The sequence below is a fragment of the Eulemur rufifrons genome, chromosome 6 (genome assembly GCF_041146395.1).
Source record: "Eulemur rufifrons isolate Redbay chromosome 6, OSU_ERuf_1, whole genome shotgun sequence".
In the NCBI taxonomy this organism is placed as follows: Eukaryota; Metazoa; Chordata; class Mammalia; order Primates; family Lemuridae; genus Eulemur; species Eulemur rufifrons.
In genome coordinates this window covers 87,883,366-87,896,583 of record NC_090988.1, presented here as the reverse complement: position 1 = coordinate 87,896,583, position 13,218 = coordinate 87,883,366, and the positions used below count along the sequence as shown (strand labels likewise).

Here is a 13,218-nt window from a genome sequence, read left to right as displayed (position 1 = left end):
GCCGCTGACACATATCACCTCCCCAACCCCAACACACGCGCCGGGTTTGTAAAGCTCTTCACCAGGCTGTCCAGATGGGAAGCAGCAACGGCCCGGCGGGGAGCGGTATCTGGTCACTGTTACACACGGGGCCCTGGAGCCCAGATGCCCGGGGTCCCAGCCCAGCCGTGCCACCTGTCTGCCGTGTGACCTGGGGCTACTTACTTACTCTTCCTCTGCCCCAGTCGCCCCATCTATGAAATGGGGCTGTTCAGACTAACTACCTCACAGGACTGGGGTGAGGATGCGGGAGATGCCACGGGTAAAGCACCTGGACACCGCTGGCATGCAACGCAGCAAGCGCCCCATCCCTGTTAGGGTATCGTCCCTGTCTCCGTGCCCCTCTCTGAGCAGATCCTGAGTGGTAGAAGGTGTCTGAGCACAGAGTGGGGTATGTGGGTTTGTCCCAAGTGCTGGAGTGTCACTGCAAGGTAAGACAATGCACATGTACACACACACACCCACACACAAGGGGACCGAAGCATGAAATTGACTCTGACATGCCTCACCTGGGGAAACTGGCAAGATGCTGGGGACCTGGCCCAGCAGAGGGCTGGCATCCCGGAGCCCTGCTGTGTAGCACCTGAGGCCCTGCCTGCTCAGTTCCCTGTCACAGGCTGGCACCAAAAGACCCTTCAGTTCCCTGCACTGCAGCAAGCAGACGAGGTTGGCTGACGGGGGCTTCCCAGGTGCTGAGACACCCTTGGCGGGGGTCGGGGAGTGGACAGGCCGATGCCACCCACGCTTGGTGAGTGTCCACTGTGTCACGAACTTTGCTGGGGCCTCATGGGCTCTTTCTCATTTACTCCCCACTACAGCGGGGTTTACCTGCATTTACCTACGAGGAGGAGGAGGAGGAGGAGGAGGAGGGGGAGGAGGGGGAGGAGGGGGAGGAGGAGGAGGAGGAGGAGGAGGAGGAGAGAGCAGGTGGTAACTTGCTCAAGGTCGCACAAAAGGAGGAAGGGGGCCAGGATTCACACTCAGGAGGATCCCAAGCCTCTCCTGTTCCAAAGGGAAAGGGAGCCCAGCGTCGGGAAGGCTCGTTCCCCCTCACGTGGCCAGGTCCCTGGTCCCCCCCCCCCCCGAGCCCAGCACTCGCGCCTGCATTCCTGGGTTTCCCCCGGCCACCACCCAGTGACACACAGGGAGGGGACCCTCCCTCCCCAGCCTGCCACCAGACTGCGATCCCCTAACCATGCGGGCTATTGCCAGTGCCGTCCCTGCTTCTGTGGGGAGGCCACAGCCCCGCCCCCTGCTCCCGTTCACAGCCACCACCCACCTAATCTGACAGGGGCAGCTGGGCCTGGTCACCCCACAGTGACCACCCACGTGCAACAACTCCCACGTGTATATCCCTAGCGTGGACCCCTCCCCTCCGAGCTCCACCCCATATACTCATCTGCCCGCTGGGCCCCTCTGCTTGGCTATTCCGAAGGCACCTCACAATCAACATGCCCCAAACCAGATCCCAGATCATCCCCCAAACCCGAAGCTACAGGGTCATCCTCAGCACCTCCTCCTCTTCCTCTCCCAGAGCTGAGCCACCACCAAGGCTGGTAGGTTTTGCTTCCTGAACGTTTCTCGGATCCATACACCACTCTCTGTCCCCGCAACCATTACCCCGGTCTGACCCTTCATCCTTCCTCTTAGGACCAGAGTCGAAACCCCCTGTCCACGCAGGCACAGCCCTAACCCCACAGAGCAGCCGGAGCACCAATGTGGCCACACCACGTGTCCCTGCACGCACCCCCCAAGCCCCAGGGTAGAGGCTCCTCCAGCATCCCCCCCCACCCCCACCCCCCGCCACCACCGTGGGCCTGCTGCAGAGTCAGAACTGCACCCCGGGCTTCAGCAAAGCGGGCTTTGGAGAGAAAACAAACAGGGGCTGTCCCACGGCACAGGCTTTTCACAGGGAAGATGCTCAGAAGGGATGTGAGTATCTCAGAAAAGAAATCCCAGCAGTCAGTCGTGGACCGTCCTCGTGAGGAACAGAGTCACTGTGAGGAACTAATGGGGCTGCGCGGGACCTCTCTGACGAGCGAGCGGGTTGGAAGCCACGCCCAGGAGACGGAGGGAGGCGTCCTACCACAGGCTGGTCTAGAAGTGGGAAGCGTGTCTGATGACACCCAAAGGAGCAGGGCCCACGCGAAGCCTCCCTGGAAATTTACAAGTAGCATTGGAAGGATGTAGGTTTTCCTACAGGCAACAGCTTTCCCAGTGACAGCTCCTTGAGAAATTCCTTTGTCGCTCACATCGAATCCTAAGCTGTAGTGACCCGCTCTGCTCCATGGGTGGAGCTGTCATCGGCTCAGGCTCTGTCTCTCTGGATTCTCTGCCATGATGGGGCCACTCTCCTTTGCAAGGTCCCGGATGGCTTGTCACCATATCACAGCTGCACTCCAGCCATGGGGAAAGGAGGAGCGGTGGGCACAGCACTTCCTCTTAAGGACGTGACTCAAGTTGCATGAATCACCTCTGCTCACCTCCCATTGGCTACAACTCGGTTACAAGGCTGAGCTGCAAGGGAGGCTGGGAAGTGCAGCCTCTACCTGGTGAGGAAGGATGAATGGAGCTTGGGGACAGCCAGCAGTCTGCATGTATGGGAAATCTGAGGTCCAGAGAGGGTGTCTCAGTGAAGGCGACTTAGCAGGTACCAGCTCAGCCCTGCCTGACATCGAAGCCTAAACCCCCACCCCATATCCCGAGCCGATCCCCATGGCAGGTCTCTGGGACGGAGCCCCTGGGGTAGCTCTCCCTGCCCCAGGCCACAGCGGCCTGATCCCAGGGGCTTGGTTCTCTCTTTGTGTCTCTCCCCCACAATGCAGGAAGGCAGGACTATGAGGGGCAGAGGAATGTGGCCCTTGGGGCCTCACGAACCCTTTGATGTGCCACGGGCAGGTGCAGGGCCCGGTGCCGAGTTGGTGGAGCAGAGCTGAGGCTGGAAAGGGCCCCAGGAGTCAGGCCTCTGCTCACTGCCACCTCCTCTGCGACTCTGAGAAGCCTGCCTTGCGCTCCCCACCCCAGGCCCATTCTAGCCACCATCTGGTTTTATTTTCTTCATAGCAATCATTACCATGTGAAATTATTACTTTTTATTTGCTGCTTGTTCATCATCTCCTTCCCCTAACTAGACAGTGAGCTCCGCAGGAGCAGCGGCCTTGTCTCCTGTCCCCTGCTGTGTCTCTTGCATCTGGAACTCTCCCAAGAGACCCTCGTTCAGGTCACCAGGTCACCCTGGTCCATGTCTCCCTGCTTCCTGCTGAGCTGGAGGGGTGGGGCTGGCCAGTGGGAGGGAGGCGGATCAAGTACAAGGGCACTGTGTGTCTCACGGGGTGGGGACCAAAGCCGGGCCCTTCTTTCCCCTAGAGGTGGTGCATGCAGGAAGGGAAACCTTTCTTCCTAGGCTGAGGTGACATCCATGGGCTACAAGAAGGGCAGAAAGTCTAGGAACTTCTCTGATCTTGGAGGGTCAGGTCGGGGAGACCTTGCTCCCTTAGGGCCAGAGGGTGCCCCCACATGGCAAATGTGAGCTTCCTCCAAAAGAGGGTGCATGGCTAAGGAGGCCCCACTGTGCAATTCTGCTTCTGCCCCTCCTCCCCAGACCTGCATTGTCAGAAGCTCAGGAAACACTGGAAAACTCCTACTCACCCCTTAACCCCAGCCCGAATGCCCACTCCAGCCCGGACCATCTGCCACCCTCATCCTTCCCCACTTTGGTTGGATCTCGGGAGCCTGGACAGAGCCTCCCTCAGCCCCCATCCAGGTGCAGAAATCTCATATCATGGCCAACACTTCCCTGGGATTCCTGGAGGGGCTTCTGGCCCTCTGGGCCGGTATCAGCTCCCACCCAGCTCTGGCCACCTGAGTCCGGAGGGCCAGCTCCCCTGCCTCGCCGGTACCTGCTTGTTCAGGAACAGGCTCCTCCCCAGGAGGCACTCCTCCCTGCTCAGCAGGACCCCGTCCCGACTCTGGGGCTCTCGCCGGCAGCAGGCCTCCGGCACCTCGTCGCTGTCCAGCGTCAAGAGTCGAAAGACTGACGCGAACTTAAAGTCTTCGGGCCCGTTGACCCCACAGCATCCGAACTAGGAGGAGAGCAAAGACAAGGGTCTGCGGGCAGGGGCTGGACACAGAGGGCAGAGGACAGACAGCCTCTGCGACGGAGCTGGGACAGAGGACCCAGTGCGGGCTGGCTCCGCCTGCCTCCTGTGTGACCACGGGAGAGTCACTTGGTTTCTCTGGGCCTTCAGTGTCCTCATCTGTAAACGGGGGTGAGGTCCAACTGCTACCTCACCGGGCACTTAGTAAGTACTCACTAAGCAGTTGCTATGGTTATCATCAATGACAATGACTTTTGCTTGAGGACCTGAGACAGGAGTAGCACATAGGCTTCATCCCAAGCTGGGGCTGTGGCCAGCGGCCTGCAATGCTGCATGGATGCTGGTTCCGAGGCCAGGGCCGGGGCTGGGGGGAGCGCACCCTGATCGGTTATTTGTGTCTGGTGCATGAACACCGGACACTGTGGTTCTGAATGCTCACAGCATCCGGGGGCGGGGGGTTGGCGGGGTGGTCACTCACTGTGATCATGACCGAGTTCCAGGTGGCAGAGAAGACGTCCGTGTCGTTATTGCCCTGGTAGTGCTTGGTGAGCTCCTTGGTGAAGAATTCTCGGGTGAGCTGGGGGGGCGCAGAGAGAGAGGGTGGGCTGAGACCTGGCAGTGTGGCCCCTCGCTCACCTCTCCGTCCATCTGCTTGCGGGGTGGGGAGTGAGAGCCAGGGCCTCCACGTCCTGGTGCCAGGCCTCTTGGGACTCTCCCAAGCTAGCTAGGGGCAGGCCCCTGACCCCCAGCGTGACACACACACACCCCTCAGCAAACCCAAGGCCAGAGCGGCTGAGACCCCCACTCAGCCTGCAGCTCTACCCAGAGGGAGGGCTTATCTCGGTGGGGGGCTTGCCCTTCTCTGACCCCTTCCCCCGAGCTGTTCCCCAGACAGAGCCAAGCGGAGGCCCCAGGTCCCAGGCCCTGAAGAAGCTACGGTGTGGGACAGGGGCTCTGTACACCCACAGTCTCCAGAGATGTCCTTCAAGTCGCTCCTACTCTCCCGATACTCTCTTGCGGTTCAAACACCCTCCTCCTGCTGCAGGGGAAGGGCGGTACCCTGGGCGGTGCCCAGCAGAAGGAGAACATCTGGATGTCATCCTCTGCCCACAAGCTGCTGCCGCCTCCACTTCCCCTCTGCACCGACTCCGTGCTTCGCTGACCCCCAAGGCCAGTGTGTCTCCTGCCCCCGCGCCCCTCCCCCTCCTGCTTGTTCCCAGGCCGCCTTTGGCCCTGGTGCCATCTCTAGTGGATTCAGGGGAGGGGGCTGGTGCCCCAGGTGGTTGAAATCTCTGGAACAAGGTGGCCTGTGGGGCCAAGTTGCCCAAAGAGGACACCAGCCAGGGCCGTATCTGGGAGCACCCTGCCTGTGCTCCTTCCTACACGGCACACATTCCAGGGCGCGGGAACAGCCTCTCCTGACTATTCTGACTGTCTGACAACTATCGCCGGGCTGTCGCTGGGCAAGGTGTAGAAGGGAAGATTCCAGAATCGGGTATGGGATTGCACCAGATGCTTTGAGAGCAGAGATCCTTTAAGGGCCTCCTGACTCCGTGACCTTCTGGAAGAGCCCTAGCAGGAAGAGGCTCCCCGGGGTCTCTCTCTGGGTTGCGGGGCTTGGCTGGGCTGGTGAGTCAGGATTTGGGCTGGAAATGCAGGGATGAGGCAGCCAACCCTGTGAGGCCCTTCCAGCAGGGGAGGGGAGAGGCTGGCCCTGCATGGCCACCAGCCCCGCGCCAGCAGCCGGGGTGGGAGAGCCGGGCCCAGCACTTACATTTTCCCTGAAGATGAAGGCCAGGATGGCAGCCGAGAGCTCTGCCAGGAAGATGATCAGGATGAACAGGAAGAACTGCAGAGAGAGGGGACGGCTCGTGAGCCTGAGGGCAGGCAGGAAGGGGACAGGGCAGCCCCTGGCTTCCATCTGTCACACAATTGACCTGGTATACAGTACACTGATTTTGTAAGATCAAGACGCTCCAGTGCCATAAGCCAGAGGTTTTTCACAACACACATGTGAACGACCCATCCTTGGAGTCAACACGTTGTAATAAAAACATGAAAAAAGTAAACAAATCAATATAGCTTCCAGCAAATGGTAGCCCTTAGAGGGTGTGCAGCCTGAACCACTCTGCGCAGCGGCCCTTGGGGTCCCACGGGAAGTGGCGAGGCCATACTGATCTTCAGCAGGAATAAAAGAGCAAGAGCGGAGACAAGGTGGTTCGACTACCAAAACCCTAAAACCCAGAGGCCAGGAGGCTGATATCTGACTGACATAGCCCCCTCCGCTCCACTCACTGAACTTACTGATGTTCCCCAAATTAACCCTGATGTCTCTTGTTTGGGGGCCCTCGCAGGCCGCGCTACCTCTGCCAGGAAGGCGCCTCCCTTCCCGGCCCACCAGGTCTCCGTTTTTCCAGACCTTGCTCCCTTGGGCTCCCCACATGACAGGCCCAGCAGAGGGACCCCCCTTGGCACGGTACTAACTTGGGGGCTGTAACTCGGCTCGCCGCCTCCCCTGATGCCTGACAGCACGGTGTCGATGCGTGACCGTTAGCGGATGAATGAGCCCGTGAGTGAGGGGCTCGCCAGGAAGACCCTGCCACCTGCTATGTCTCAGGCCCCGGTGTCACAGATGCTGTTTTGGGCCGGGGCTGCTGGCAGGAGGAAGTGGAAGTGGCTTTGCCTTCATTACTCAGCATTGCTGGTGTCCTCGGCATCTGCAAAGTCCGTTGTCATCGCACCTGGAAACACCAGCAGAGGACGCAGTCCCCAGTGCGTGCAGACACTGGTTCTTAAACACCTGCCCAGGCACCTGGCGGCTGCCCCGATCTGCTCCCTGGGGTCACCGGCCTCAGACGTGCCCGCCTGTGCCGGACGTGCCAGGCTGCAGGGAGGCAAAGGGCTCCAGGCTTCATGTTGGGACACCTCAGGTCCCTCCCAGCCTTGCGTGATATGGGACAGTCACTCAAACCCCTCAAGCCTAGGTTTCCTCATCAGTAAAATGGGGGTGCTGCCTCCCACTTCCTGGGTTCATCGTGGGTAATAATGACATAACGGATGTGACAGTGTTTCCCATGTTGCAGACGAGGCTGGGCAGAGCTTGGCGCTGCGGCCATCGCAGTGCAGAGGGCACGGGGACGCCAGCCCCTCTGTGACCCCCAGGAGCCCGGCTCTCGCTGACACACTCGGCGCCGGCTTCTTCACAGACACCTTTGGGCCTCTGACGATGCCTTTGGGGATCTCTCTCCTGGAATGTGTGTGTCTCTACGTCACAAGGTTTCTGTCACTTCATCCCCACCCCAGGGAGGCACCGGTCATGTTCCCTCCCTGACTTTTCAGCTCCGCCAGCGGCTGTCCTGTGGAGGGCCCTAAGTGTCTCCAGGCTGCGTGGGCTGTGGGCCACTTTAGGGGGAGCCCAGGACAGATTTAGAGAATGTCCACCCAGGACACGGACATAAAATATCTCTGAGGCCTGTGAAATGGGCTGTATTTTTTGAAATGTCCAAACCCAGGGAGAAGCCCCCGCGTGAACAGAGCAGCCAGCCCTGGGTGTGGATCTGTTCCCTCCCTGTCCCTGAGCCGGCGCGCTGGCCTGTCCCCGGCCATAACGCCAAGCTCAGCTACGTCCCTGGGATGCTCCGCGGGCCATGAGACTTCCCGAGGGTCTTGCCAGGTTCCAGCTGCTCCAACACAGGCTTCCGGTCCCACAGAGGACGCCGGGCACCGGCACCCGCTGCCGTCCCCATGGTCCCTTTTCTGTTGGGTTTTCCCCTCTTCAGCAGCTGAGGAAACTGAGGCTGGAAAAGGGAAATGATTGGTCTGAAAGGGTGAAGCTCGAAAGGCTCGGAGCAAATCCTCTCCTCCTATTCAGCGCGTCGAGAGCAGGAGAGTGAGGCTCAGGGACTGGTCTCTCAGTGACCCTTCCAAGCCCAGGGGTCCGTCCCGACAGGTCAGCGGGAGGCCTGCTGGGGTCCGCCGTGCGGCCCGCCTGGCAAATCTGGATGAGGGGCCCTGCCCCAGGCCAGGCGCTCCTGCACTTTCTGTAGGGGGAGTGACTTTGGGCTGAGGTCAAGGGAGCAGAGTTCCCCAACCAGAGTGGCGTGTGACCCAGGGGCTCCCGCGCCCAGGGCAAGCTGCCCCCAGCTGAAACCACACAGGTCTCACTTCCGTGAGGCTGGCTGACTCTGGGCCAAGTGGCCGCTGAGTGATGTGTTTTCCACCTCCGCCGTCTCTCCTCCTGTGACGGTGATGGAGGCCCCTGGCAGGGGTCCTGGCACCTCTATTTGGCCGATGATGGATGGTCATCCGGTTCCACCGCACACCGCCTCTGCAAGGAGCCCCCCCCCCGCCCTCTGTCCCCGCTGCAGCCGCTGGCAGGTCCCCAGGCTGGCAAGGACCAGCCTGAGAGATGGTTTCCGGCCACCGCAATGTGCCTGAGCTGGCGCGGCCGCAGCCTCGGCTCGGACGGGTTTACATTATGGATGAGGCAGCGTGCAAGCCCCACGCGCTCCGTGCCCGTCGCTCTGCGGTGTGCGTGCGCGACCCAGGATGGCTTCGCGTGGCTTCAGCAAGAGAATGCAGGTGAAGTGCTTCTCGCCAGACGGGCGCGATGTGGTTGCTGGGAGCCAGCAGGAGGTGCAGCCTTCCTGAAGACAAGAGCCAGTGTGGGCGTCCTCCGGAAAAACAGCCCTCGCTACCATCCAGCAAGCGCTGCCGACCTCCACGTGTGGACCGTGCCAGCGTCATTTCATCGCGCCCTCTCAGCAGCCCGCGTTTTACCGATGGGGATGGTAACTCTGGGAGGACTAGCACCCCAGCCCAACCGGCACGGCTGGCAGGGGGACACCTGGGGCTTAACCACGGGAACTCCGCTGCCAGGACACAGCCTCTTAGCACCACGTTATCTCGGAAGCCGTGAGCGCCTCCAGTGGCCTGCAAAGCCTCTTGTGGTTCCACACCAATTCTTCCAGTTTTCCATTTATCAATGCTTACGCGTGCCAGGACACATTTTCTCACTGGATCATGAACACAACACTATGGCTGGGAAGAAGGTATTATCATCCTCATTTATGTATGAGGAATCTGAGGTTCAGAGAGGTTAGGTAACCAGCCTTAGGTCACACAGCCAGGGAGTGGCAGAGCAGGGGTTGGAACCCAAGCTTTTCTGACTGCAGAGCCCACACTCTTACCCACACCTCTGATAGCTTCTCTCTGTTCCTTCGTTCCAGGCTGTTTATTGAGTGCCCACTCTGTGCTGGCACCGTGCTAGGTATTGGCAAACAAGTACGTACAAGGCAGGGGCAGTCCCCATCTTCATGGAGTTTAGGTTGCGCTAAAGCATCAGGAGATGAAATAACGAACCTGGTAACGCATGGACTGGGGACAGTGGGCTCCCCAAGCACAGGGACCGAGGGGCGACTTGAGTATGTGGGGGCATGAATCACTCGAAGGAAAGTGCAGGGCCGGGTGGCGACAGGAGTAACAACGCCACTTCCGCCAATGTGCCCTTCTCTCGCTCCCCACTGGCTATCTGGGGGCGTCCCTGGGCCCAGCCACAGGGCTTGCTCTGTGCTTCCCGGGGCTTCACCTAGTCAGGGCTTTCCCCAGCGTTTGCATCCGTTTGCCTAAAGACACAGCTGTCGGTGATTCCTGAACCTCTAATTTACAACACTCTGCTTAGGATGGAGAAACTAGCAAAGGGCAGAAATTGCTGTTTTGCCTACTTGTGAGCATTTCCAGGCTTTTCTAAGCCATCTGCTTGTGGGCAACGTCTGCTTCCCGCTCTCATGTCTAATAAATATTTACAAAATTTACATACTGCATGTACAATTCAGCTCATTTATCTCTTTTGAATACACTTATCTTTTTTACTGTTCTCTTTTCCAATTTAGCATGGCTGTGTTATAAAATATTCTTTAAAAAGCACCATCTTCGAATTAGCTGGCCAAAAAGAAAAACTCCTTGAGATGCCCAAAGGTAAGTAAATGGGAGAAGGGGCTGCCCCACAATCTCCGGTAACAGGCTGGAATCGCCTGTTGTACTCGAATGCTGTAATGTTGATCAACAGGAGCGTTTGGGAAATGGAGCTTTAGATAAATCAATCACCAGGTGATCTGATCATCAGACCAATTGTCCCTGGGCCCTGTGGGACTGCAGCCTCAGAGCAGAGGGAAGGGGACACCCAGACAGCCCCGTCTCCAGGCCTCCTTTCTCCGTGGGCTTCCTGGGGTGGCTAAAGTTGCTCTCTCCTGGCTCCTCTTAAGACAAGCCTTCTTTCTCTTCTGGTAGGCTGGGGGCGGGGTGGCCAAAGGCATCTAGAAGGATCCCAGAGGCTGCCAGGGGTGAGACTCTGCCTGCTTCAGTTCAAAATGCCACACAGCCACCAGCCTCAGGTTAGAAGAGAGAAATGGTTCTTCCCATCTCTTAGGTCGTGAACCTTTTTGAAAAGCTGCCAGGAGCTGTGGTACCTTTCCCCAGAAACACTCACACAACCCCTCCACAACCCCATGTACACAACACACATATGCACGCACACACACACAACACGCATGTACACACGCATGTACAGCACGTGCACGTGTACACATAAGTGCACCCATGCACATGCATCACAGGCGTGTGTGCACACAATGCAGCGTACACAATGCATGCACAATGCAGTACAACACACCAACACATGTGCAACATACATGCACACAACCCACGGACACACAATGCACACACACAGTACACACACGCACACACAGGCTGACATAACATTTTGCCCATAATTCTAGGTGAATTTTGGACTCTCTGAGTCCATTCCAGGTTAGGAGCCCCCGCACCAGCCTTGGTCTGGGAGACAGGAGAACTGGCTGTAAGTGTCCCTGCCCCTGAGCCACACTGTGCCTTGGAGAGGAGGGAGGCATAGGGGAGAAGAGGGGAGGGCAGGCGGGGGAGTAGAGAGAGGGGCAGGGAGAGTCCAGGAGAGGGACAGGAAATCCCAGGAATAGAAGAAGAGATCAGGAGAAAGACAGAGATGGAGAGTCAGGGCAACAGAGGCAGCGAGAGAGAAGAGTGGGTGCCACATACAGACAGACAGAGCAGAGTGGGACAAAGGGACAAGGGAGGGGACGGGATGGGGAGGGCTTGCAGTCAGGCTCAGTGGAAAAGACCTGGCCTCCAGCCAGGACATAGCTCTCTCAGGGAGGACTCTGGGCAAATCTTCTGTCCCCGGGGCTCAGCCGTAAGTTCCAAAAGCACAGGAGAGATGATGTCCTCGTGTAGCTGGCAGGTTCGCAGGGAGCCACTTAGCTGGAGGAGACTTGAGAGGCGAGGGCGGCCCCAGCCTGCGCGGCCAAGAGCGGCCAGCCTGGCTTCCTGTCCTGGCTTCAGAGCTGAGCCCATTAACAATGAATGAGCCCCGGGGGGCTGAGGCGAGGAGGGGGAGGGGGGCTGGTGTGTCCTGGGACCCAAATCCCAGCTCCCTTTAACACCCCCTCGGCTCCCCAGGCAGGACTTTTCCAGGCAGGCTGACACTGCAGCCAGCGTTCTACCAGGGGGCGCTCACAGTTTCCTTTGTTTCTCTGCAAGTGAGAAGTCTGCAGTGTTTGTGCTGTTGAGGGGCCGATGGACCGAGGCTCCCTGTCACTCATTTCTCGGCTGACCTCACTTCCCGTCTGGGTGTGGGGCATCTCGTCGTGACACCAATGGGGACCATACATTGTGTTCCCATCTGGGGTGGAGGCAGGGTGCCAGGTCCCTGCCCCCTGCGCTACTGGGTGCTGGCTCATCCACAGGACCCCATAAGCCTCGCAAGTAAGCCCACCGCGTGACCATCCCAGGTCTCTCTGTCCCTTAACTCCCACCCACCCACCTGCCCACGGGGGCGTCTGCAAGCTGACCCAGCCACCCACATACTTCTCTAAGCAGGGCTGTTTTTGACTTATCCTGTAGTGGGACTGGGCTCAGCCCAGAGATTCTCCAAGTCTTGGGGGCCCACAGGACCTCTTAGAGGAGAGAAGACCCACCCGCAAGGACAGGAAAGGACGCAAGGCCCAAAGCGCCACAGCCCACGGGAGGACAGAAGACCGGAGAACTAGAGCACCCATGGCCTGCCTTGTTTGGCTCCGATCGACAGGCGAAGAACGAAAGCTGGTACAGAAACTGGCCTGGGGCCACACTGTCGGGGACGGGCAGGGAGCACACTCCAACCCAGGCCTGCTGCAGCGCAGCTCGTCCTCGTGGCTCAGCTGCCCTCCCCCCTCCAACCCCGTGTGCCTGCCCACGAGGGAGGGGAAGGTCACGCCTGGCCCTGCCTCATCTTCAGCACCTTATCAACTGCAGCCCCGTAATGGGAGTTCAGAGACTGTTCACTGACTGAATAAGAAACCATCAGAGATCAAATCATCTGTTTTACAATTGGATATCCAAAAGGTGAACAATTCATCCACTATCTATCGTGGCTGCTTTACTAAGCAGTTCTATGTTAGAGTTTTTAAAAGCCGGCAAGGGGAAAACATCATGGTTAATGTCAGCGTTCTTAGTTGACCTTGCCCCGGAGAAGGCCGGCTGTTCGGACCTGGTGGCCAAGGCCCCCTCCACCTGGGGCACCTTGCCCAAACTTCAGGCTCTGGAAGCTGGGGCCACCAAGGCAAACTGAAAAGGTTGGGGACCGTCCCACTCCAGGAGGACAGTCTGCTTGGCTGAAGCCTCATTCTGAGTTCCCTGGGGTGTGGGCACAGACCAGTTGTGCATGAGTCAAGGGCCCTCGCTTGACGTGAGGGAAGTGGCCAACGCCAGCGGAGGGAGCAGGGGCCGCTGCGGCAAGAAACCAGCTCCCACAGGCGCGGTGCCACGGTGAGCAGGCAGCCTGTGCGGTGCAGGGGCCCCGGCCCAACATCTGACTCATCCCCTCTGCACCAGCAACCTGTGGGGCTTCAGGATCACTGACGACAGTGAGTGGGGTTGCACGCAGCGACCTCTACGGTGCCCCCTGGCATTGGCAGTCTCCAGTCTGGGAAGGACAGGTCTGAATGGAAGCCAGTCAGCAGCCCCCCAACCTACTCCCCGAGAGCACCCATGGGTGGGGTGGGGGCTGGGC

At 59.1% G+C, this 13,218-nt stretch overlaps 1 protein-coding gene across 2 annotated transcripts in view; it reads right to left on the bottom strand.

Annotated features, from left to right (window-relative positions):
* Window positions 1–13,218, bottom strand: part of TSPAN18 (tetraspanin 18) — a 175,497-nt gene that overhangs the window by 6,704 nt on the left and 155,575 nt on the right. For both annotated transcript variants that reach the window (XM_069471270.1, XM_069471269.1), the window contains 3 exons: window positions 5,911–5,985; window positions 4,615–4,713; window positions 3,939–4,121 (listed from right to left, as the gene is read on the bottom strand). In XM_069471270.1, the coding sequence (XP_069327371.1) occupies window positions 3,939–4,121; window positions 4,615–4,713; window positions 5,911–5,985 (357 nt within the window). The remainder of the gene's footprint in view (window positions 1–3,938; window positions 4,122–4,614; window positions 4,714–5,910; window positions 5,986–13,218) is intronic.